The sequence below is a fragment of the Photinus pyralis genome, unplaced genomic scaffold, assembly GCF_008802855.1.
Source record: "Photinus pyralis isolate 1611_PpyrPB1 unplaced genomic scaffold, Ppyr1.3 Ppyr1.4_LG2, whole genome shotgun sequence".
In the NCBI taxonomy this organism is placed as follows: Eukaryota; Metazoa; Arthropoda; class Insecta; order Coleoptera; family Lampyridae; genus Photinus; species Photinus pyralis.
The window spans coordinates 4,628,422-4,654,527 of record NW_022170403.1 but is presented as its reverse complement, the minus strand read 5'-3'; the positions used below and the strand labels follow the sequence as shown (position 1 = coordinate 4,654,527).

General features: G+C 35.2%; 1 protein-coding gene across 2 annotated transcripts in view; it reads left to right on the top strand.

Moving 5' to 3' along the window:
* Positions 1-7,200: 7,200 nt before the first annotated feature.
* Positions 7,201-26,106, top strand: part of LOC116164892 (serine proteinase stubble-like) — a 31,808-nt gene continuing 12,902 nt past the window's right edge. Inside the window, exons 1-5 of one of the 2 annotated variants that reach the window (XM_031479140.1) lie at positions 7,201-7,298; positions 7,346-7,686; positions 15,244-15,374; positions 18,326-18,411; positions 21,884-21,990. In XM_031479140.1, the coding sequence (XP_031335000.1) occupies positions 15,320-15,374; positions 18,326-18,411; positions 21,884-21,990 (248 nt within the window). In that variant the 5' untranslated portion in view covers positions 7,201-7,298; positions 7,346-7,686; positions 15,244-15,319. The remainder of the gene's footprint in view (positions 7,299-7,345; positions 7,687-15,243; positions 15,375-18,325; positions 18,412-21,883; positions 21,991-26,106) is intronic. The other variant, XM_031479139.1, reaches the window with a different exon arrangement.

The window sequence follows — 26,106 nt, the reverse complement described above, 5'->3', positions numbered from 1 at the left end:
TGCGCGTGCTTTAAAGACTTGATTATACACTTGTATCTTAATATACTATATTATGTCAAACAGTTTCAAATAACGCACGGTGTGTGCATTAAATTTTTCAGTTTGAAAATCGATAACTGGAACTGAAAGATTATTACTTATCGTACTCTACTTATTCTTGTCCTTTAATTTTAAATTTAAAATATATTTCCAAGTTAATTTTCCAGAACTTTTAACCTATAAATTCATAAAATGAGCTTCTCAACATTTTATGTTAATTTTCTCCAAGTCAGTTTGAATGAATAACTTTCAGTTGTGGAAAGGATATTAAATTGAGGTAGGTAGGTACAATTTAATTAGAAATGACAACCGCGTCGAAGTTATTACCTAATATGCCCGATACATGCACTCACACTCAATCGGTATTTTGAGTAAATTCGGTGTTGCAATTATGAACGAGGTGAATTCATTGTTCAATGTACCATGTGACTGTTATATCATCGCAACCCACGGAACTGCAAAATTGATCCCGTTTGTTATTTGATATTTCATTTCCCATTACACAATTTTTACTTTTTAGACACAAGGCTTTCCATTCGGCAGTCACTTGTTTATATTCGTGGTCGTATTTAAACATCCTTAGTTCCGAACGGCAGGAATAGGTAACTATGATTAAGCTGTTACTGTAAGCATTTAGGCAAGATCCGGTGTACAGGGTGTAAATCGAAAAGTGGAACATAGGCGTTTAAGGTATGAACATCAGTTCGAAATTTCAACTTGTTGTAGAGATAAGGTAAGGAGGCGTTTTATTTATTAATAGTTTATAATAAAAGCAGGCTGCGTGAAAAAGAAAAACATAGTCCATGGCTACTTAGACTAAAAACTCGTGAAAATAGAATCTTTATAATTAATTTTTTCGCGTACAAGAAGAGGTAGAATAATCGTTTCACATGATTTAGATGCAGAATTTATACCTCTATAATTTTTATTTGAAGTATTTTTGCGTAAAATAATTAGGAACGTTTGCGCAAAGAAAAAGTAATTTCCCATGTTAAACGCCTATGTTCCACCCTGTAGGTAGTACATGTACATTCGTGTGTAGAGTTTTTGTAGTTTCGGCGTTTAAAAAAGGTAACGATTCAATAGTTTTTGGAAGTTCTGGGAAAAGAAATGGGAAGTATTTCTGTACAGGGTGTCACAGAAACAGAAGCATAGTAAGTTAAAAAAATGTGTGGAATATCTCGAAAACTATTTAAACCACGGTGGCCAACCTTGTTAGCAGAATAGCCAAATACAGGGCCAAATATGAAATGTAAGAGTTTCCCTCTTGCCACGCAACTTTTTTTTGTTAATTGAAGCTGATCTAAACTAAAGGTATAGAGAACATCAGTCGATGTGGAATTTAATTCTACATAAAAAATGAAAATATTCACATTTAGAAAAATTCACAGATTTCGCCATCCATGCAACCATAAGAGACATTGGAAATGATAACCGTATCACCCCATATGTAAAACACAAATAACTTTTATTCTTCTGAACAATAAACGCCCTAACATGCTCGGGATACTATCAAAGATGTATAAGAATGTTAGATTGGAATTAACAAAAACACTATTAAGTAAGTACTGTATCGACAGTCAAATGATGTGAGAAGTGGGTTACTTGGAAAAAATTGTTGATTTATCAATTGAATGTTAGTTTCTTATTGTAAATTTAGTAGTAATTGTTTAATTCATTCAATTCTATTTGCTGTATTTAGTTTGTAAGATAAATTTAAAACGGGTAACTTAGGGAACATTTAATCGAAATTTTAACGTAAGCTTAAAGCTTTGTCTGGTCAGGTGTTGATAAAAAGTTGTTATCGGAATGAATGAATTGGTTTTTCGACAAACAATGTCACGTGCGAGATAAGCGATGCAGTTGTTTTGTCAGTTTTTGAGGCGTACATGGAATTTCGAGTGTTATTGGGAATAATGATATTGATTTTAGTAAAAGATTCGTTTGCCTAAATGTTATTTCCGATTGTATTCAAAATTTCAGTAGTGAATTTACGGAGTTGGCAACTGAGTAGCTAACATCGCCAATTTGGAACAGGGAGTTTCGCAGGGTTTCATTCTAGGGTCTCTTCTTTATTTCTCTATTTTTGTAGACAATATAAGTAGCTGTAAATATCCGCTTCAAGCATTGCACTTACTATTACCGTCTTTGAGTTAGAAACGATACAGTGAATCGCCACGCGCGCGACTTTGCCCCTTCCCCCTCATGTGATGCCCTCCGCGGAAATGCGACGACATCGATTTTTTCATCTACTATATGCTCCCAACAATAATCAAAAGTCAAACTGCGTTAGACTTCCAATGCATGCTCAAACCCTTTAGCGCCCGGCCTATATTGCATTGATCAGTATATTTACTTGACATGTGACAGCCTTCACATAATCGTACACGAATAAACTTTATTATTATATCTGCAACTAACCCGTGTATACCCTTGAGGCTTTCACGTGCTGGTTCTAAAAACCATGAAATTCCAAGAAAATAAGATGCACAAATTTATCACTTCACAACCCCTCAGAAGTCGCCACCTAAATGTTGTAGAGTTGTAGAGGAAGCTATGACTTTAGGGCTCCCACCTCCCTGAGTATTCGTGTTCGATAAGGTTCCCCTTATCATCCTTTAACGAGTCATGATCGAGTGCGATTTCTCAAAACTCTACTCCTGATGTATCGGCATTTGAAATTCGATCTTTCACCAGATAGTTACTTCCGCCATTTTCTCGCATTTTAAATCTCCACTTGAACTGCTGGGCTGAAGTCACATTGTTTCAGGCCTCACAATACAAAACAGCCTGGAATCGAGAAGTTGTCCAATGTCGTCTACCGTGAGCGACATCGCGAATGCTTTCGAATTTGTGTACTCCATGAAGCATTTGAATGATATGAAACCCGTTGAACCAGATTTACTGTAATTGGGAACTCATATTAGACTTTATTTTATGCCTAGGATACTTAGCTTCGCAACTGAAAATAGTTACTACTAAGCCCTACCTTGCCCTACGCACGCTACAACTGCATTATACAAAAAAGTTTCTTGTTCTATGTACAACCTTAAAAAAATATGGTAGGTTTTAGTACAAAAACACCGAGAAGCAAAATGTCAAAGTTAAAAACCTACATTTTTTTTCGGTAAACGCTACATTAGGCATAAAGGGTGTAAGATTGTTATAGTTATTTACGTTATAAGTCCGGTAGGTTACTTGTAACAGTACGAGTTAGACATTATGGACGAGGCGACGTCAGGAGCCGAGTCAAGAATGTCTTAAACGAGTACTGTTACAAGTACTACCGGACGTATATCGTAACGTATTTTATTTCATACTGTAAGTCTGTTTTGTATCATTATTTCATTTCAAAGATTACAAAATTTCATTATATTGTAAAAATCGCATTACCTTGTTTCTGTGGCAACGACCGTTGCTATAGTTTGTAGTTTGTTGACATTGAATTTTTTTCACTGAAAAATGGACGCTATAAAAGTTGTGGGATGTTCCACTGTTCCCGATACAATTCTGTCGAAATCTCATGAAGCAACCGAAAAGTTGGTTCCTAAGAAGTAGGCCGCAAGGTATGAAAAAGAGTACTAAGTGTTTTGCCAATGGAGGAACGAACATGGGGCGAAACAAGTAGAGAAAAACGTCATGTTGGCATACTGTTTGGATGCAGTAGGTTTTTGAATTGAGATTTTTTTGCCTGGGTTTCGATGTTAAAGCGTCATGGGACATGGAAAAGCTCATCGACGGCAGAAAAATACATCGAAGGTAGAAGGAAAAGTTAAGATTGCTCGTATGATGCAACTGATACAAGGCGGCGAAAATTTCATTCTACAGCAGAAGGAATATTATTATTATTATTAATAATAATAATAATAATAATAATAATAATAATAATAATAATAATAATTAGTATATATAGTATAGTAATAATTAGATTAGTTAACCAGGCTAGACCTGAGTTCTCACAAGAAACACCGACAATAATAATAATAATAATAATTGCACAAACTGAATACAAACATCGACACGATCAGGTAGCTAAAATCATACATCAAAAATTAGCACTTAAACACAATCTCATAACAGATAAGACACCATACTACAAATACACGCCACAGATCTTACTTGAAAACAACACACACAAATTATATTGGGACAGGACACTACTCACAGACAAAACTATCCACAATAATAGACCAGACATTACACTTATAGATAAAACACAAAAATCCATTTGTATTATAGACATTGCCATCCCAAACACTAACAACTTAACTAAAACACATGCAGAAAAACACCGCAAATACACCGATATAGCTATCGAGCTTAAGACGCAATGGAGAATGAAATCTACTGTTATAGTTCCCATTATTCTTAGTGCTACCGGAGTTATACCAAAGACAATACACCACAATTTACAACTATTAGGTTTGGACAAAAACACATACAAACATTTACAAAAAGCAGTCATTATCAACACATGCCATATTGTTCGTAAATTTCTAAACATAACACAAGATACTACATACAGAAATGATCCACAACGTATACATGTAAACAACAGCACTCCCTCACAACACGGTACACAACATACACAACATATCTCCACCTCTAACCCAAACAAACACACAAATACAACTTACCGAACAAACAAGTACAACAAATGATACAACATACACTACAATCAGAGATTCACCTCTGAAGCAAACCACATTATCACAACCCATTAGTATTCAACCCAAACGCAAAAGCCTAAACAGCACTTTAGAGTCACAACATGACACACAACATACTGTAATATCTCCACCCTTAACTCAACCAACCACACAAACACAACTTCCTGAACAAACAAACGCAATAAATACAAATAACGCAACATGCACTACAAAGACGCCCTCACCCAATAAAGTTACACGGCCTAGCACAGCTAAAAAACACAATACTCTTTCCTCTCAGAAACACACCACGTTATCACAACCCCCTCGTACTCAACGCAAACGCAGCAACCTTAACAGCACTAGAGGCTCACAAAATACCGTAATGTCTCCACCAATAATGCGAGCAACAACACAAACACAACCTCTAGAACAAATAAACACCATAAATACAAGTAACGCAACTTGCACTACTAAGACAGGTCCACTCAATAAAGTTACACGTCCTAGCACAGTTAAAAAACACAAAACTCCTTCTTCACATAAACACACCACGTTATCACAACCCACTCGTATTCAACCGAAACGCGAAAACCTTAACAGAACTACACGCTCACAACATACTGTAATATCTCCACCAAAAACCCAAGCAACCACACAAATACAACCTCAAGAACAAAGAAACACAACAAATACAAGTAACGCAACTTGCACTACAAAGACAGGTCCACCCAATAAAGTTACACGTCCTAGCACAAATAAAAAACACATAACTCCTTCTTCACCGAAGCACACCACGTTATCACAACCCACTCGTATTCAACCCAAACGCAGAAACCTATACAGCACTACTAGCTCACAAAATACTGTAATATCTCCATCAATAACCCAAGCAACCTCACAAATACAACTTCAAGAACAAAGAAACACCATAAACACAAGTAACGCAACATGTACTACAAAGACAGGTCCATCCAATAAAGTTACACGCCCTAGCACAGTTAAAAAACACAATACTCCTTCTTGTCAGAAACAACCCACTCGTATACAACCGAAACGCAAAAACCTTAACACAGGCTCACAAAATACTGCAATATCTCCACCAAAAACCCAAGCAACCTCACAAATACGACCTCAGGAACAAAGAAACACCATAAATACAATTAAAAAATACAAAACTCCTTCTTCACAGAAGCACACCACGTTATCACAACCCACTCGTATTCAACCCAAACGCAAAGCCAAAGAAACACTTACACAATAAACTCCATTTAATAAAATTACAGGAATTATTATAATGATTTTTTTTGTTTTCCTCTTTCCTGATAGCGTTGGCTATTGTGCCCATCAATAGGTATGTTGGTAAGTACGAATTACATTATCCCTAGATGTCCAATGTACGTGTGTGATTTTAATTTTTTTTTTTTTTTTACATACATAACTTCACCAGACACAGACACAGACACTAATCGTTACTTGATTTTAATCCGTGCGATTAGTTAACCAGGCTAGACCTGAGTTCTCACAAGAAACACCGATAATAATAATAAACCAAGCAACCTCACAAATACGACCTCAGGAACAAAGAAACACCATAAATACAATTAAAAAACACAAAACTCCTTCTTCACAGAAACACACCACGTTATCACAACCCACTCGTATTCAACCCAAACGCAAAGCCAAAGAAACACTTACACAATAAACTCCATTTAATAAAGTTACAGGAATTATTATAATGATTTTTTGTTTTGTTTTGTTTTCCTCTTTCCTGATAGCGTTGGCTATTGTGCCCATCAATAGGTATGTTGGTAAGTACGAATTACATACTATCCCTAGATGTCCAATGTACGTGTGTGATTTTTTTTTTAAGGACCCTACATAACTTCATCAGACACAGACACTAATCGTTACTTGATTTTAATCCGTGCCGGTGTCGCTACGCAACACTTACCGGCTCTGATGCTGTAATAACTCACCTACCGGACTTAAATTAATAGTGTAATCGAACATCTACCGGACAGTATGAAATAAAACACATTTTTTTAAATATCTGGTTTGAGCTAGGAAGCTGTTCTGTCCAGAATTTGGCACTTGATTACAACGCGAGTCTATTATTATTTTTCCAAGACTGTTTTTCTCCAAATCGCATTGCTGTGATAACCCATTTCTCGATTTACAGTATATGACGAGTTTTGTTAAGGCTGATTCTCACTATACATAAAGTTTCCATACCATATCCTTTCCATAACCATTCCGTAAATTATTATACCTTAGGAAATTGACCTTTAAGTGATATGTGCGTAAGACATTCAGTCGCGCGCTATAACACATTCGCCATGTGAACGGAAAGGAGAATGTGTATTAGCGCGCGGCTGAATGTCTTACGCACATATCACTTAAAGGTCAATTTCCTAAGGTATAATAATTTACGGAATGGTTATGGAAAGGATATGGTATGGAAACGTTATGTATAGTGAGAATCGGCCTTTTAATCAGCGTGTTTATTCCAACGTCCTTGCAGAGCCAAGTTGTGGATTCCTACTCCCTTTATACACTCTGAAGTTGCGAAGTTTGCACAAGACGGTTAATAATTAAAGGCATATAAAGGTACCTATTTAATTAAATTGTTCGAATATTATTAATTGCTACTATAGTGAGACGCGCCATTACAATTTCTACATGCCTGACCGATAAACAGTTTCCTCAGTGCGAAATATAGTTGCGAATAATCCATTAAACATTGTTATATTTGAGTCGTGTGAAACAACTTACTGGATAAAACTTAATATTCAAGAGAAATTTTAATGTTCAGCACTGTTAGGCAGATTACACAGCGTATAATTGCAATTTCTCTGTAAACTTTGCCAAAAAGTTTCAACGAGAATGTCTGCGGCACAAAGGCGGGGATTGAATTCACCCTTCCGCAAAAACTGACAGCCCGCAGTTTTTTCGCTTTATGGATATTGCGAAATGCATAACCGCAGACGTCAAAATCGTATGTAATTTGATCTTTTTTTTGTAGAAGGCATGCGTCTCGTAAGTCAAATTCCAAAAAAATTCATAAGTAAAATTATCTTTTGGTCGACAAAGAAGTAAATATTTTAGTAGAAAGCGATTTCCGTACGTTTAGACATTTAAGCTACAATAAAATGTAAATGAAGCAGTGGACTAAATTTAAAATTCGGAACGGCACTAAAAGTTCGTACGAGCTTAAGCGGTTGTAGAAAATTGAATTATATCGTTCTTTCATCAAAAAATGTCATCGTGAATAATAAATGAAGGTAACAATGAAATACAGCCATTTTGGTATTTTCTCAGTCATTTTTTTAAATTTATGAGTTTTGAGTTTAGTACTTACGGTTTTTATTTTTATAGCTTGACATAAAGTTTGTGAATATAACATCTATTGAAGAGGCTGTCTGTTACATAATGTATGAGTGGCATTAACACAAAATTATGGTTTCACAATAGTTTAAAAATTGTAAAACTGCCACCATAAAGAAAAACACGGCGATTTAGATAACGATATATAGATATATCTTTCTTGCAGCACAACCAGCCTCATTAATTTAGAATATTATAACATTCTGAGATATCGAAAAAGTATTTACGCAATGTTGCTATTAGTTTATGATTAAAATAAAAAGGTTTTTGCCCTAAGGCGAGTAACTTCAGCGCATTTCCCATAAATTGATCAATACTTCCCCAAAGGCCATACCTATGTGCGCTATGTTTTTCATTACTAGAGGCATATACAGGGTGACAATTTGAAAACTTACCACCCCCCATATCTTAGTAAATAAACGAGATATTTAAAAAAATCAAAATCCGTTTCGGTAATTCGGAGGGGGAATCACAATGACATAGTTGGCGACGCACCCCCTCACACCCCCTGCGCCCTAGTTCGCCGGTTGCGTTTTAATTTTAATACGACAGATTTCAAATGTATCATATTAGTTTATTTTTTGATTTGCACGATAATTACTAACCTAAATGTGATGCTATTTGGTATGGTTGGAAAGCATTTTTTCAGAGCTTTCCAACGACGTATCACACATGGGGGGTCACTATTTAAGATTTAAAAGTTGGGGTGGCTGGGGCGCAGGGGTTGGAGGGGGTGCGTCGCCAACTATGTCATTGTGATTCCCCCTCCGAATTACCGAAACGGATTTTGATTTTTTTAAATATCTCGTTTATTTACTAAGATATGGGGGTGGTAAGTTTTCAAATTGTCACCCTGTATGGTTAAAATTTTAAAGAAATATCTTCATAAATAAGGAAGTTGACACTTACTGCGCAGTTGATATTGCGCGTCCTGCGCAGGCGCTTATTAATCTGATATTTACAATATGCAATACGTTTTCTTTTACTATAAGCATCTTTGGTTAAAATTTCAAAGAAATATCTCCATAAATAAGAAAGTTGGCTACGCGCAGTCTGCGCATGCGCACATTTGATTTTTACTATATGCGATATATTTGCCTATGCCTTTACTACATGTATCTGTGATTAAAATTTCAACAAAATATATTAATAAATAAAAGTCAACATTGCGCAGCCTGCGCATGCGCAGTTCAATCGTCAAGATTTGCCTTGACTCAGGTGCCAGAGCGATACGCTACCGAATGCAAAAAGAACGAACTAAATATCTTGAAAACTGTAGGAGTAGTGAAGGCCTCGGACAGACGGACGGACAGAGAAAGTGGTCAACAGTTTTGAGAAACATACCATTATACAAAATTATACAAAAACAGTGTTGATAAAATGTGCTATACCCAGGGTTTGATCCGTCCGTCCGTTCATCAGTAAGTCCTTGCTTCCTTGTAAGGGCCGACCTGGACAATTTAGTTGAGTTTATGTTAATAGCTGTAAGCCGAACTTTGGTTACAAGGGTACTGGGTTCGAATCCCATGTAAGGCATTGCTGTTTGTGATTGTATCGTTGGTTGCGCAACAAAAGAGTACACTGCCTAGATGGGCAAGAGGAATATATTGAAACATTTTGACTCTTTGACCAAGATATACTTAGTGTTAATCTACGTATGGAACACGTGCACACAAAATCGTCTTTACGTGTATAAAATAACTTATGAGACTATCTAAACATCTTTTTACCACATTTGGCAGCATTATCTTCGCAAATCTCCAGAATTCAAATGATTTAACCAACACCTTGCATAATTTGCAAGGTATTAACTCCCTCAACAGCTTGAAACTGTGTGTCTGTTTTAGTTCATTTTCAAAAATAGAGAATTATATTGCATTGTGCCTACTGTGTACTAGTTTACCCTGTACTCAACCCTGTTATACTTAATTACCTAAAGACGTTGAGTGAAAAGTAATAAAGGGTGCATTAAGTTGCAACCCCCACTAAAAAGAATAGCAAATCTATTAATACCGTTATTTTGTACTAATTGTGTACTTATTTGTACCACGGATACCAAATGTTGTACCACTACATTTTAATCGTTAGGACCGAATCTACATTGGGGTTGCAACTAAACGCCACCACCCCAAATATTCAGAGTCTTAAACACGTTTGTGCCACAATTTTGTACTCAATTTGTACTAATTTGTACCGTAAATAATAAGTTTTGTACCACTACCTTTTAACCACTAGGACCAAATCTACATTGGGGTTGCAACTTAATGCCACAACCCCAAGTACACAGATTTCTATAAATGCATGGCCGATAATTTTGTACTCATTTTGTACTCATTTGTACCGTAAGCAAAAAATTTTGTACCATTACCTTTTAACCGCCACTATCAAATTAATTTTGGAGGTGTAACTTAACGGTACAACCCCGAGTATACAAAACCATGAAAATTTTCGCGCCATCATTTTGTACTAATTTGTACTGTAAGTAACTAATTTTGTACCAGTACTTTTTCACAGCTAGGATCAAATATATGTTAACGTTACTATCTCGTGCATATATGTATGTACATTCATAAAATTCTTGACCCTTGATTTTGTACTCATTTTGCATTAAATTTGTACCACTGAGTTCCATCCACTAGTATCCCATCTATATTGGGGTCACAATTTTGTTCCATGATTATGCACTAATATAATGTATCTTTATAAGGAAATTATTTTTACGTACGTTATTTTGTCCCTTTTTTCAATTTTTCTTAGGTACTCGTAGTAGTGAATCCGTCCGTGTTGGGGGTTGGGATCTCAGTACGTAGAACATTGCGGATATGTTTTAGCGACTTTTTTAAGAATTAAAAAAAATGTGCTATTGTTTGCGTTTTGTCCGTCCGTCCGTTCGGACCCACTTCTGCCGTTTTGTGAACTACTTACTTTGAACTACGACGGCCATTAAATTTTACTGTCTTAAAGGGAGGGCTCCGAAACGTGCATCCACTGTTACATAGCAACCAATTGGTGAGGGATTTTTCATACGCATTCTATTAGTGGTGCCAAGTAAAACTTTTGAAAATGTGTGTGCGAGTGTGGGGGGGGGGGGTTAACACCACGTTCTACACTTCATGGTATTCCAACGAAAGGTCTCATTGACATAAATTGGTTTGTACAAACTATAACTTTCCTGCGCGACTCTTTTGAAGTGATTCCGTGCGTGATGATTTCCCTAGCCAGCTTGCTTCAGTGGCATCCACATAGCATAGCTTTTATATAGGTCGCTGTCGCAATACGCTGAACAGATAATCTGAAGAAGTGCATCAAAGGCACACGTATTGGCCAGTACTACTCTTTCGCCGTTCACATTTAGGGGACGAAGTGAATCCTTGTTGCCGTTTTTTAACAACCCAATTGGTAACACAGGTTTTAACTGGCTCAAGTCCTTTCTTAACCATTCCGAATTTTGTGTTAAATACGATTTATATTTCCTTTTTTGTACACCTGCCAAACCCCGCCAGTTTTCTACCTCCTTCATGTCACATATGCTCTTCTTCGAACTGGATTATCTACCTCAGGATTTTCACTTTCGTTTTCCTTTTCATCACCACCAGGAAAGTGTAAAATGAAAATTAAAAGCAGGCATGTAATACGTATTAATTTTTTTCGAAAATGTAACCATTTCTTCATTAGAGAGTCTTTGTTCCGTCTTGGTAGAATACGTGTTTTTTTTGTCCATATTCACATAGGCAATAATTTACCCCAATAAAGCTGTCAAACGGCTTATAGGATAAGTTAACCATCCGTGTCTATCAAGTCGCGCGGATATTAATTAATATTCAATCATCAGTCAATGCAAATAGCCTAATAAATGTAAAACCTTTTTTCTAAGGATTCTATATGTATTTTTTACACTTTGGGGGCAGATTTCACCCTATGAGGTGGGTCAGTAAGTGAATGCCAATTTTTTGAAGATACTAAGGCTAAATTCAAATGTGAAATTATTTTGCAAAAGGAATTTTTTATTGTTTTATGTTGTTCCTTTCGAATAGAGAGGGATCTAAGATGAATTTTAGTTTATCTGCTGGAAAATGGCTGCTATGCGAGAGTGCATTCGCAAATTTGTTTTTTATGGTAAACGAGCCACTGGTCGTTTGTTCGTTTTCGGCATTTTGGCTGCTATATTCTGACTGCTAATTTCACACGAGTGTTTTACCGATTTAAGAAACACTGGACATTAACCAATACATTTCTTTAAACCAGAATTTAACTTCCGAAGTTAACTTCAGTTTAAACCAGCAATGACCAACTGAGCCCAAATGTTAAAATAGGTAGTAAAAAATACCATCGTACCTTATTTTGTTGCTCACCCAAAGTCTCTAACTGGGCCAGGGGCGAGATTTCAATGGAACAGACAGACAGACAGGCGACGGAAAATCGAGCACATAAACGTTACCTCAATTCGTTAAACGCTACAAATACCAAATGAGAAAATCGAGAGTAGGTACATAGATACTGAAGATGCAAAGAAACAATTGAGTCTGTATAACAAAAGTTTTATACCAATTTACACTGAAAATAAATACCCTCGTAAATAGCTAAATACCTATATTAGGTACATCATCTTTATAGTCCATTGAAAAACGTGTGTTACGCATTATCTACGTAATTAACTGTTTGCCTGTCTGTCTGTCTGTCTATTTGTCTGCTTATCTGTCTGTTGCAACCACAACATATATACATTTGGTCCTAGCGATTAAAAAGTAGTGGTACAAAACTAGTTGCTTTCGGCACAAATTAGTACAAAATGAGTACAAAACTATGGCATGAAAATTTGTATGAATTTGTATATTCGGGGTTGTACCGTTAAGTTGCACCTCCAAAATTAATTTGATAGTAACGGTTAAAAGCTAATGATAACAAAATTTTTTTTGTTACGGTACAAATTAGTACAAAATGAGTACAAAATTATGGCACACAAAGTTTTAAGAATCTATACACTTGGGGGCGTAGCATTAAGTTGCAACCCCAATGTAGATTTAGTCCTAGTTGTTAAAAGGTAGTGGTACAAAAGTTCTTATTTACGGTGCAAATTAGTACAAAATGAGTACAAAATTCTGGCACAAAAATTTTTAAGAATGTGAATACTTGGGGTTGTGGCGTTAAATTGCAACCCCAATGTAGATTTGGTCCTAACGATTAAAATGTAGTGGTACAAAATTTGGTATCCGCGGTACAAATAAGTACAAAATATTCAGGTATTTGGCGTGCACTTGGGATATAATACTTGAGTATTTAAAGCTTCCCGTACGACGCGGTTACTATAAAGCTGTTTAAGCGATCCTAGTGGTGCTTACACGACTTTAGTTTACCCTGAGATTCACATACCCACGACTACAGTGTCCTCTATCCATGACCATCCATTTTGTATTGAAAGCATAGGGCGATTAGCAGTCCATGTACTATATGGTCTAAGGTCCGGTAGGTGAGTTATAACAGCATCAGAGCCGGTATGTGTCGCTAAGCAACACTTACCGGACTGTTATTTGTATACATCAAATTTGACATCCTCACACAATTAATTAAAAACCCCAACATAAATTTGGCTGTAATTGTTTATTTCAGACATTAACATTGATTGCAATGAAACAATTTGTATTGCCCTCAACACTGACACCTGGGTTATTACTGGATGTCGAGTTAGTAATGTTTGATTCCTCTGCTGTAGAACTTCAACGAAATTTTCGCCGCCTTGTATCAGTTGTATCATACGAGCAATCTTAACTTTTCCTTCTACCGAGCCTTCGATGTATTTTTCTGCCGTCGATGAGCTTTTCGATGCCCCAAGACGCTTTAACACCGAAACCCAGGCAGAAAAATCTCAATTCAAAAACTTACTGCATCCAAAAAGTATACCAGCATGACTTTTTCCTCTACTTGTTTCGCCCCATGTTCGTTCCTCCATTGGCAAAACACTTAGTACTATTTTTCATACCTTGCGGCCGACTTCTTAGGAACCAACTTTTCGCTTGCTTCATGAGATTTCGACAGGATTGTATCGGGAACAGTGGAACATCCCACAACGTTTATAGCGTCCATTTTTAGTGACAATTCAACTCATGTATAAAAAATCGCATAAGCCGCAGTGAAATTGTCACTTTGACAGCGGCAAAAGTTACCTGCAACTTTTCCAGCGACAAATGCACTAGTGGTTTTTTCACTTATTCATTTTCGAACCAATTATCGCATTATCCTTTCCCATATGACTAGTTTGACGTCTGTCAATAATTGATTAGTTTCGTGAATTTCTTGTTCGTTAAATTGTCCTGCCGAATTACACTCGAGGTTTGTATTAAACCGAGTAAATTTGGGTTGTTGCAACTCAAATCTGTATCCTTTTAGCCATTGAACTCGAAAAACTGTCAACCTAAAAATGCTCCACCTGCGGTGTCGCATTTTTATTAGTTGACAGTTTTTCTCGTCTAATTGCTAGGCAACAGATTTTCATTACCTAAACGGCTAAACAACCCAAATTTACTCGGTAAAATACAAACCTCTTGTGCAATTATAAGTGAAAAAATTCAATGTAAACAAACTACAAACTATAGCAACGGCTGTTGCCACAGAAACAAGGTAATGCGATTTTTACAATATAATGAAATTTTGTAATCTTTGAAATGAAATAATGATACAGAACAGACTTACAGTATGAAATAAAATACGTTACGATATACGTCCGGTAGTACTTGTAACAGTACTCGTTTAAGACATTCTTGACTCGGCTCCTGACGTCGCCTCGTCCATAATGTCTAACTCGTACTGTTACAAGTAACCTACCGGACTTATAACGTAAATAACTATTTTAACTATGAGTTATGTTGCTAAGAGCAACATTTCTGTTTTTATCAATAAGATGTTACTATGTATGATGGTTTGATTTTAAATTTCTGCAATAATTAGGTATATATTTCTATTAAATTATTAACGTATTTGCAGTTTTGCATAGTATTTAATCCTCTTTATTACAAAAAATACGCATTTTCTTATGAAATACGTAATCTTCTTCGCTGAGTTTCCGACCACTGAATAATCCATTTACATAATTCCCATTGTTATATTTAGTTATATTTAAAGCGCTTTTAAGATTTAACAAAATTAATAGCTGTGTTCCTTTCTCTTTTCTCAGACCGAAACCAACGGCGTTTTATTCTGGCAATGTAAACACGGAAGTTACTTCTGTGAAGGTTTCTTTTCCTGCGGATATGACGGCAACATCTACGTTTAGTTCCGTTGCGGTATCCAGCGCTGAAACTGGAGGTAAGAAAACCTTTTCCATTAGTAGAGCACTTTATAAAATAAAACAAGTAAAAGGAAAATACACGTCTCGGTAAGATATAAAGAGTAAAATATCTTGGCTACTGTAAGATATAAAATTTACAACCTATACTTCCATAAGCTATCGTGATTATTTTAATACCTTCAATGTATATCCGATTTCTTTCCCTTTTCGCGTCAAATTACTATCTGTTTTTATTGTGAGTAGGGTAGCGTACCCTCTAACATTTTGATATACACAGAAAAAACACATTTATTTAGGCTACTAGAATCTGATATCCTTTACAAACGTCAAAGTCTCGAATTGGATATAATCAAAATTGAATGTACTTTTGTAAATACGAGTAGGTTGACTTATCCAACTTCCCTTGACTTGAAATCCGATTTAAAAGCAATACTTTGATTTGGTCATCGTTACTAAGTTTGAATATTTAAAGTAAATTTTGTCGTCATTCACTTCTGAAAATACTTCGAAGAGGTTCCTATTTCGACAATACTTCTTCACATAATTTAGTAATTCTGAAGTTGTTTAATGCTGTTATAACCTGAAAACTGGACTGTAATTTGAGTAGCTTTTTTGATTTTATTTAATAATTTAGCAAACTACCATTCCGAAACGTTACCTGGTGCCAGAATTATAAGAGTGTAGTACAATTCCCTTAAAAATAATTGAAAGTAGCAGTAGTTCGCTCAGCGAAGGATCGGACAAAACTCAAACAATAGTCATTTTCGTTAGTATTTGTCAAGGCTCAAGATCCTGTGCCTGCTTTATGATAACCCAAAGTCGAGTCGAGAAACGACTGCGCAACTCAAAACCAAATATCAAAGCTCCTACCAAAACTAACTGAAACTCTGAAACTCATGGCACATGATCGTCAAGTAACAAACCTGTTCACTGTTCAGTGGTAGGAGTTACATTGTGTTGTGGAAACGAGTTGCTCGAGGAGATTTGTGTGTAGCTCTAAGGATCGGCAAACATAAATAAAACGCAAGAAATAGGGGGTTTGAAATTTAATTAAATACGTTAACAAAAACAAACAAATTCAATTCAGTGTTGACATCTCTTAATCACCCGAGAATCGCTCTTGGATTGTAAAAAGTAAGAAAATGTTTCAAATTCTTTTCAGACCAAGCAGGCCGAGATCCCAAAGCATCATACCGAGATTCAAACATTTTTGATCAAAACTCAATCCGGGGACACACTGTGTAACGGTCTTTAAATGGATAGATTTATTACAGTATTAATTAATATTTATTTTATTACTTCGACAACGATGTTACGATTAAAACTAAACACAATACAATTTTCTTGTATGTATAGTAAACAAAAAGCCTTTAGAAAATTCTGGAACGTTGGCATACCATATTTTATAGAAAAATGAATCGCATACACTCTTATTCCTTATCGACTTGATGGCGCTTGGTAACGTTCGAAAAGCTTCGTCACAATAAGTAAACATTTTGCTTTTTCAACCAACTGAATATAATTGTGATTTAATTAATGCAACCCTTGCCAATAAAAAACGCACAACACACTATAATAAACGGTTACATGACATGATTTGGACCCCGAGATACGATTATAAAATTAATAAAAATTGATAGAGGGTACCAAAATTAAGCGTTTTTAACAAAAAATTGCGGAAGAAGCCCAAAATTTTCCATAATCTTAATAAATGTTAAGTTAATTTCGTGGAAATGTGACTTTACGTTACTTCATATTTCATGATCACTTTTTAAGTTGGTAAGAGTATGCGCAATACTTCAATTTCTTATGAGGTTATGTTAGCATTTTTCGACGATGTTTTGCAGATATTTTAATAGACCTCAAAAAATTAATGTTGATGTAGAACTTTGTATGTGTTTGTAATTATATTATAATAGCAATAAACAGTTCTCTACATGTTTTACAAGATGAGCAGTATTTTATCCACGCATCATAATTAGAATATTTACCAATTGGAAACATGACATAGGTACATTAAAACTCATTTTATTAAGAACTGTTCTGCATTCTGGTGTACAAGATGGTTGACGTTAATCGGCGGTTGAGACCAAAAAGGCGACCGATACAAAAAAAAAGCTGTCTGTGAAGATGCGAGAGGTACCCCATCCCCTCTCGGGTGTAAAAGGCGATCGATACGGAAAAGACGGTCGATACGAAAAAGGCGGCCCATGGAAGATGCGAGAGGTTCCCTGCCCTCTCGGATATACAAGGCGGTCGATAAGTAAAAGGCGACCCATGGAAGATACGAAAGGTGTCCCTATCCTCTCGGGTGTATAAGGTGATCGATACAGAAACGGCAAAATGTAACCCTCTCTAAGACGTCGGTTTTTTCAAGGCGTTCAGGTTTAGACTGTGTGTACATTCAAAAGTGGTCTTATTAAAATGTATCCACATGGAAGTGTCACATATATTGTGTATGATTCGAACTATACCTAAAATTGTATTGCATATTATATACTTATTACACACTACTTCTATTACATTAACTGGCAATTTTTTTTGTTCAAAGCGCTTAATTAACGTACCCTCTAACAATTTGTTATTAATTTCATGATCATAGCTCGGGGTCCAATGTCCGAATAACGGATTTTAGGCCTTAAAAACGCCCCTAAGGAAATACGATTAAAATACACGATTTTCGGTACAAAAATCGATATAATCGATATTGCAATTCAGTTTGTGTGCTATTAGCATGATTTTCGTGTTTTGGAAACTTCATGGAAGCTATAAAAATGGGGGGAGGGGGGGGGTGTTACATGGTAACATCTACTCGGCAGAACCAGTCTCGTTACTCGTTGTTATATTCTAACACAGAATCATTACATTTTACGGATTGCCTCTTACGTTGCCTCATAAATTGAATGATTTTGGCGTGCGTGGCACGTCATATGCCCTTATGTGTTTTACATTTATGTTCTGTTTGCAGGTTGCGGGTTGCCTATCCTATTTGCTCATGCACAAACACGAATTGTCGGAGGAAAAAACGCTCCATTTGGACGCTGGCCTTGGCAGGTGAGGTAAAGTGTACTTTTAAGTAGCTAAAAAATCTATCACACACACGTGAAACAAAATAAGGTCTCAAAGTCTCATAAAAAATACTAGCTACTCGCAGGAGCAAATAAAACGTTATGTTCCAATATTCGATAAATTCGCGTACGATTTTAAGGATCGTTCCAATAAATTGCTAAATCTACACCCGCAACCCACATGTTAAAATAGAATTGATACGACGGTAATGTATAACCAAAATAAATGGCCGGATACTGGATAGTTTCTTTAACAGTTTTTCTTTTGCTATAATTCGTATAAAAAAGTAAAGATTCTGACAAGCACCGCCATGAATTTTCGAATTAAGACTAGCGAATTTAAGATGGATATAAAAAGTAAACGCCTCGTTGATAGTATCGATTTCCTTCTATTAGCTGTTCAGTTGAGATTAAAATTGTTGATTATGAAATATCAAGTCGTGTAAGTACATTCTTTGAAATAAGAACTAATACTACACAAAGCTTATTAAATAACAATGGGACTGAAACAATTCAATGTAAAACGTTTACAAAATACTTATGAAATATGTGGAAAGTAGCAGCTGCTTACAATTTTCCATTTTAGTGTTAAGTATTCAAAGGCGAAAGGTATCTTTGTTCTTTCTTTATGTGGTGTGTCATAAATATGAAATTTTAGTCTATTAACGTACTATATGCTACCAAGTACCAATCCGTATGCTTACGATATCGTTTGTAAACATTGAATCACATTTTGCAACTATGTCTTATGCTTGTGTAACTTTGGTAGCGTACCTATTTGAGAAGTGAATGGGATGCCCTCTGTAGGTGTTTGTCGCTATTAATTAAATGGCGCGTCAGCAGCAATTTGATCCGTTCGTTCTCGTAGAAGTTGACATGTATTCTGGACAGATTCTTATACAACATAAGGTGATCTACGATCCACGCGAAGTAGTCTGAATTTTACGCAGTTTGAGCATTGTATATGTTTGAGTAAACGATATTCTGATTTCACCTTACCAACTTAGCTCTAGAAGTTTTTGGTATTTTTTTCTCTACGTTACTTCGGCAGAGCTATGGTCCTGCCTAGTCTTGCAAGTTGCAACCTGCCTAGATTAGGGGTGGGCGATATATCGATATGTATCGATATTTTTCTAATATCGATATGACAATATGGCAAAACATCGACGATCGATATATCGAGTAGGTATATGGTATATCGACATCGAAATATCGAATAGCGATGTGTAGAACTTCGATATGCTGATGTTGCATAATAAATATCGAGTACCGATATACGTTTTGCCGCATTTTCATTTTTGCAGTTATTCTTTACATAAGAATGAAACAAGTTAAAAATTACAAAATTGCGTCTGTGGTCAAATCAAACCCTTGTCTTGCTTTACCCAAGTGTTTAACGCCTGTGATGTGTGGTGTCTAATTAACTAATTTAACCATCCACGATATCGACACAATATAGCAGTCTATTGTCCTTGTTTATCTGCTTAATAATAGATATAAATTATAATTTATAACTATAAAGTTAAGGTAAGTTAAGTAAAGGCTAACTTCACTGGATTTAAATAGGGGAATGTCACACGTGATAAGTACTTCTATTTTGCTGCCTTTTCTTTTTAGACATGCAATATCTGCTAGTTGAGCCGACGTAAATTAATTACCTCAACATCTATACTCGTCATTAATTGGCTCCTTTAATTCGAAGTAGGTGTGATTAGGGTTTAGAGGTGAGTGCTTTATGTAACACTTTTAGAAAGGGTTTGGGTAAAGTACGAAAGTGACCCTCCACTTCTGAGGAAAACAGTAATCTAAGTAGAAAATATATATCGTAGATTAAAAAAATTGAAAAATGTTTGTAGATCACCAGCATTATTATATTCCAAGGGGCGAACTTAAATATACAAATAATTATCAACAGCATTGTTATGTTACATGACTTCAGGTATTGTGCGACAAAGCGACGATCATGCCTACCGCCTTTGTGCGTTTGTGTGAGTGTTTGTTTTGGTGTCCACAGCATCCTCGTTTTAAAATGACAAGCTCTGAAAATCATTGCGAATTTTCTGAAAATAAATTTGTATTTTCTTAAAATAATTTTTTATTTTCTGAGAATCATTTTGCATTTTTGTTTTTCTGAAAATCATTTTTTCTGATATTTAAATGGAAAAAGTGTAGTTTTAAAGCTGGATTTTCAGAATAGTGGGGTTAAAAATTAATTTTATCATTGTATTCTAATGAAAGGTGCTCTTATGAAAGTGTACGGGGGGGGGGGAGTAAAACTAGTTTTATCCTTCATGGTACAACGAAAGGAATTAATCTTATCGTGATCGGGTATATTCCTTTTTACCTCAAAAACGGATTGTCGGGAGAAGGTCCTCACAAAGGGCGATTGAAACGTCTGCAAGACATATATCCATTGGTGATGTTAAAACAAAAGCTATTTCGGTTAAAAAATGCGCTTTATCTGCACATGAGTTGTGCGCAATTTATACTTGTTTATCTAATTATATCTATATAATACAAGAGCACTTTTTTCTTTATCTATAATAAACAACTATAAATTTAAAAGGTATAAATTTGAGAGCAAACCAAGAGTTCAATTATTCTTTGTTCATCCGCCTAAATTCTCACATTTTGCTGTACCAATCTTACATTTGTGGAAATGTTTAAAATTTCCAAATATTACGACTATAAAAGGCAAATAAAACTATACGTTCTCGCGCTTGGTGCATGAATAATATCGCAATTGCAACTGGCGTATAACTTCCATAGTGAATGCATGTGTTGCTATATTATCCAATATTCAGTTTTTATTTAATGTTATGTAGGTAATAAAATGGATCCCGCTTATGTGACACCACTTACGTGAGAGCAGCCGATTACACTGTAGATATTGTACATGACATCCCATTAATCACATAAACATTTCAATAACATTTAATAAAACCTACCTTCTGCTATTAAAGTGGTTATTCAAGGGTTAAATTGGAGTGCATTCAACACCTTCTCCATAGAGGATTACATCTGTACCATTCACGAACATTAAAAATTATATTTTCGTTATTTATTGCTAGAAAACTACGAGGAGGGAAGCTGCTCCCGAACATTATGTGAAATATTGTTAATATCTATCTAAACCTGTCGAGAAAAAAGCTTAATATATTTTACTTCCAATATAGATTTTCTTCAATATTGGTTCCTAACATCCTTATTTTATCTTAAATGTTACATATAGCAATACCTACTGCAATCGAGGAATCGTATAATTTTCCCAGAATTGATTTATTATTGCCATGAAAAGGTCTGTACATACTTTCTTTTTAAATTACATACCTAACCTGTTTATAAATTTCACGTGTGTGTAATAAATGACAACGTGAAATGAATATAATATAGTTTATCGTGCAACTTGATTGTATGCTAAGAAAATTTAATTATAACATTTTTTTAATTGTTTGTAGGTGTCTGTGAGGAGAACTTCATTTTTTGGCTTTTCAAGCACTCATCGATGTGGAGGTGCTATTCTAAACGAAAATTGGATCGCAACCGCCGGCCATTGTGTGGATGAGTGAGTACGAATTTGATTTGAAACCCTAATTAAACAGTCAATCATAACGGTTGTTTTCATACGCAATTGGAATAATACCATTAAAGCAATAGAATTACTAAACAGGTTCTGCCTAAATACACAGGCATTGTTATTGAGTGTAAGTATTCCCTCTGAATATGGGGATATTTAGTTGCAATTTTAATTAATTTGCTTGCCTTGCAGAGCATATAATTTTTTCAAAATTGTATACGTAAATAAATGGTGGCTGTCATCTGCACACGAAAAATAACCAATTGTAAGAGCTCTTCTCGATATCGACGAAAACACACAATCCCCCATTTGAGGCGTATAACAGATATTGAAGAATTAATTATCCTTCCAGCTCCCCTGTGAATTTCACATTTAGAGTGGATCGTATAGTTTTAATCAAAGTAATTTATTGTTATGAAATTGTTCATACAAGTGATCAATCTATAAATTAGCGCAAGATGGAGAACCTACCATATTATACGACTATTTCTCATTTAATGCTACTCTATTGAATCGTAATTTGATCCTTGCGATAGGGTCTCCCCATAATTGTATTGTCTAAGCTGCAATATATCACCTTTCTCTAGTACCAATATCCTCGAAGCCTGTACCTAATAGTAGCTATAGGAGACAACTAAATCACCTAAGTTTAATCAAGATAATTGTACTTCAATGGCTCTTGATTATCTTCACACGAACTTGAATCGGAAATACGGCACTTGTTTATTGTGATGATTTTGTTAAGACGGTTTGCTACTTGCTACCAACTCATACAGTAATAGCCCAAACGTTAGATTTGAATTTTATAGCTAGGGAGTAAAATATAAATGTTACAGCATTTAATAGATGTTTACTACATGGTTGCAGCTTTGAAAAGCGATATCAGATTTGTACGTATGTATTCTTTTAAAGTAATCATTCTGTATATACTGTATTATACAATTTAGTGATTCTCAAAAGAAGCAAGCTTGTCGTGTCTTACGCAGAACAAAAAGTGAACACTTTATGGAGATTACTTTTCACTACTACAAAGGGAAAAGAAATGTCCAAAGCACTACTATAGAAAAGGTATTCATTCCTAGCCACCGGCACCCCAACCTACTAGCCGTCAGATCCTAAGAAAATACCAGACATGCTGGATTTCTTTGTCACAAATGGTATTTCCAGCTCATATATACACATAGAATCGAATTACGATCTGTCATCGGATCACACGCCTGTAATCGCAACAATTGCTACAACAGTAATAAATGTTAAAAAAATACCCAGACTGCATAACTCAAGAACCGACTGGGAAGCCTATAAAAACAAAATCAATGAAACTGTAAACCTGAAATCACTCAAGAAGCTAGAAAAAGCTACAAACAAGCTAATTTCACTGCTTCATGAAGCAGCAAGTCATGCTACACCAAAATTGAAAGTCCAAGGAAGATCTCTCAACATTTCGTTCGAAATCAAAAAACTGATTATAGAGAAAAGGAAAGCCCGAGCCAGATGGCATCGGTATCATTCACCAGGAGACAAAACTACATTCAACAAGTAATTCTAGCATTATATCACTAATCTTAACCGGTTTGACAATTCAATATGGAAACCTATAAAAGCTTCCACAAAACCAATACAAAGAAACTATCTAATCCGCAAAGATACCCCCATTCCTGGAAACTGGGCTAGAAGTAGCAAGGACAAAGCCGATCTGTTTGCACAACACTTGGCTGAAGTATTTAGCCTTGAAGATGCTGCACCAACACAAGAAATGATTGCCAAGTCTTATGGAAAAGACCGGTCACATAAAACTAATTACTCCCCACGAAATTAAAAAAGCAATCGGTCTTCTAAATACCAGAAAATCACCTGGGCCTGATCACATCACACTGAAAATGCTAAAAGAAATACCTAGAAAAGGAATTGTACTCCTAACATATACAGGGTGAGTTTTTTTTTCATTTTAAGCATTGGGATCTCGGAAACCATAAGACATACCGATTCGGTTAATGAGCAAAGAGTTGTCGGTTTAAGAGCTTTTTTAAGATATGCTTTTGTTTTTTGAAAAAAATCCACAGTTTACTAGATAGGAGCGAAAAACAGATTTAGGTAGGTAGTGATTTTTCATTTAATTGTTGTAGAATAGTTATTATTAGAAATACAGCAAACTGACACGAATAGAAGTTTTAGACATTTTAATGCTTAACATTATGAACTTACTAATTTCCTTCTATATTTTACAATTTTTGAGTATACAAACTTTAATTTTTTTAAATGATAGTCATAGTTGGCTTTGACATTTTTAAAAAGGACAAATTTTTCTCTTTATAACAATATAAGGTTTGCTAAATGTACTTTAATAACTAAACGCGCTGCAGGAATTTTGGTATTATTGAGAGGTAAATAAACAGAGTTTGCCATGGAAAACAACATCTAGTGAGATAGGTGATAGTGTAACTGTGGCACATTTAACATATTTAAAGGCGTTTTCGAAAATTCACTATGAAAGTTAAATATTCAATACACTATTAAAAGTAGATCGTATCATGCCATGGAAAACAATAAATAAACAAAATAACAATAATATTTATATACCATCTGGTTTACGACACGTCCAGTTCTACATACAAACATAATATAAAATACACAATAAAATGATTGATGGACCAAACAATATAATATGTGACTAACTAAACGTAAAACATTTAACATTATTAGGAACAAACAGTCATCTTAGTATTTAAATATTCGCGCACGGAGTAGAAACAATGTTTAAGCATGTCCTTCTTAACACTCTTTTTAAAATTAATGTAGTTATTCGGGAAGAATATTGTAAAACTCTACTCGTAGACTATTTTGTTTTTATATCTCTAATCTGCAATAGGGTGTCCTAATATTTTTTGCTCCACGGATATTGTAAGAGTGAGCAAGGTCGTTTGTAACAAAATTACCTTTATTTTTAGGAATTTCCAATAGTGCCACAAAAATGAATATGGATGGTAATAGCATAATGCGCAATTGCTTAAAGTAGGGTTGACAGTGCGCACGATATTCAGCACCTACCATCATGCGAATTACTTTTTTTTGAAGAATAAAAACTTTATATGCTTTAGATGAATTACCCCACAACATAACACCATATTGCAGATGGGAGTGAAATAGTGCGATGTAGCAGGATTTTAAAGTATCTGCACTGATTGATCGTTTAAGATTCCTTAGTACAAAGAGTGACTTTGACAATTTCTGTATAACATGGTCGACATGACTGCTCCAACTCAACCTATCGTCTACGTAAACTCCTAACACTTTAGCACATTTGCCCGTGACAAGCTTGCTGTTTGTTGAAAAGGTAATAATATGTGTTTTGTCTTTATTTAATTTTAAGTTATTGTGAGCGAACCAAGTAGATGCTCCTTGTAATAAGTTCAGGCTTTTGGTGGTAAGAGTTGAAGCATCTTTGCCTGATACGATTAACGAAGTGTCATTCGCATAAGCAATGCAGTCATTGGGATGCACAAATTTAAAGAAATCGTTAATGTAAACAATAAAAAATAATGGTCCCAAGATAGAGCCTTGTGGAACTCCATGCTATATATATTATATAGGTAGGAACGGGACGGCCCTTTGGCACCAAGATCGCCAGATCTTTCAATTTTAGATTTTTCCTTTTCGGTGTTCTAAAAGGGTTTAATTTATCAGCGAACTTATGCGATAAAAGACTACATGATGCTGTGGTCTTTCGCATTTTCGATGGTAGTATAATACGGAAAGCTGTAAATTCTATCGCGAAAAGGCCGCTTGTGTGTAAATATTAATGATGGGCACTTTGAACATTTGCCGAGATAAATTAATTTTTTTACATGTAATTACTTCAAAGTAGAAATTTAAATGTAATATTTCGTAATTTCTTTTCGTTATCGTTCTATTTGCGGCACTAAAGTTTTAAGTTAAATATTATAATAGACTGCGTAATTAAGAGAACAAAAATGTTTCCCATGATAAACTCTGTTTTTACTACTCTTAATAACACAAACAGTTCTGTATCATGTTGACTTGCCAAAGTTAGTACAATCATTGTATATACATACAATGGTACAATAAACCTTACACCATCGTAAA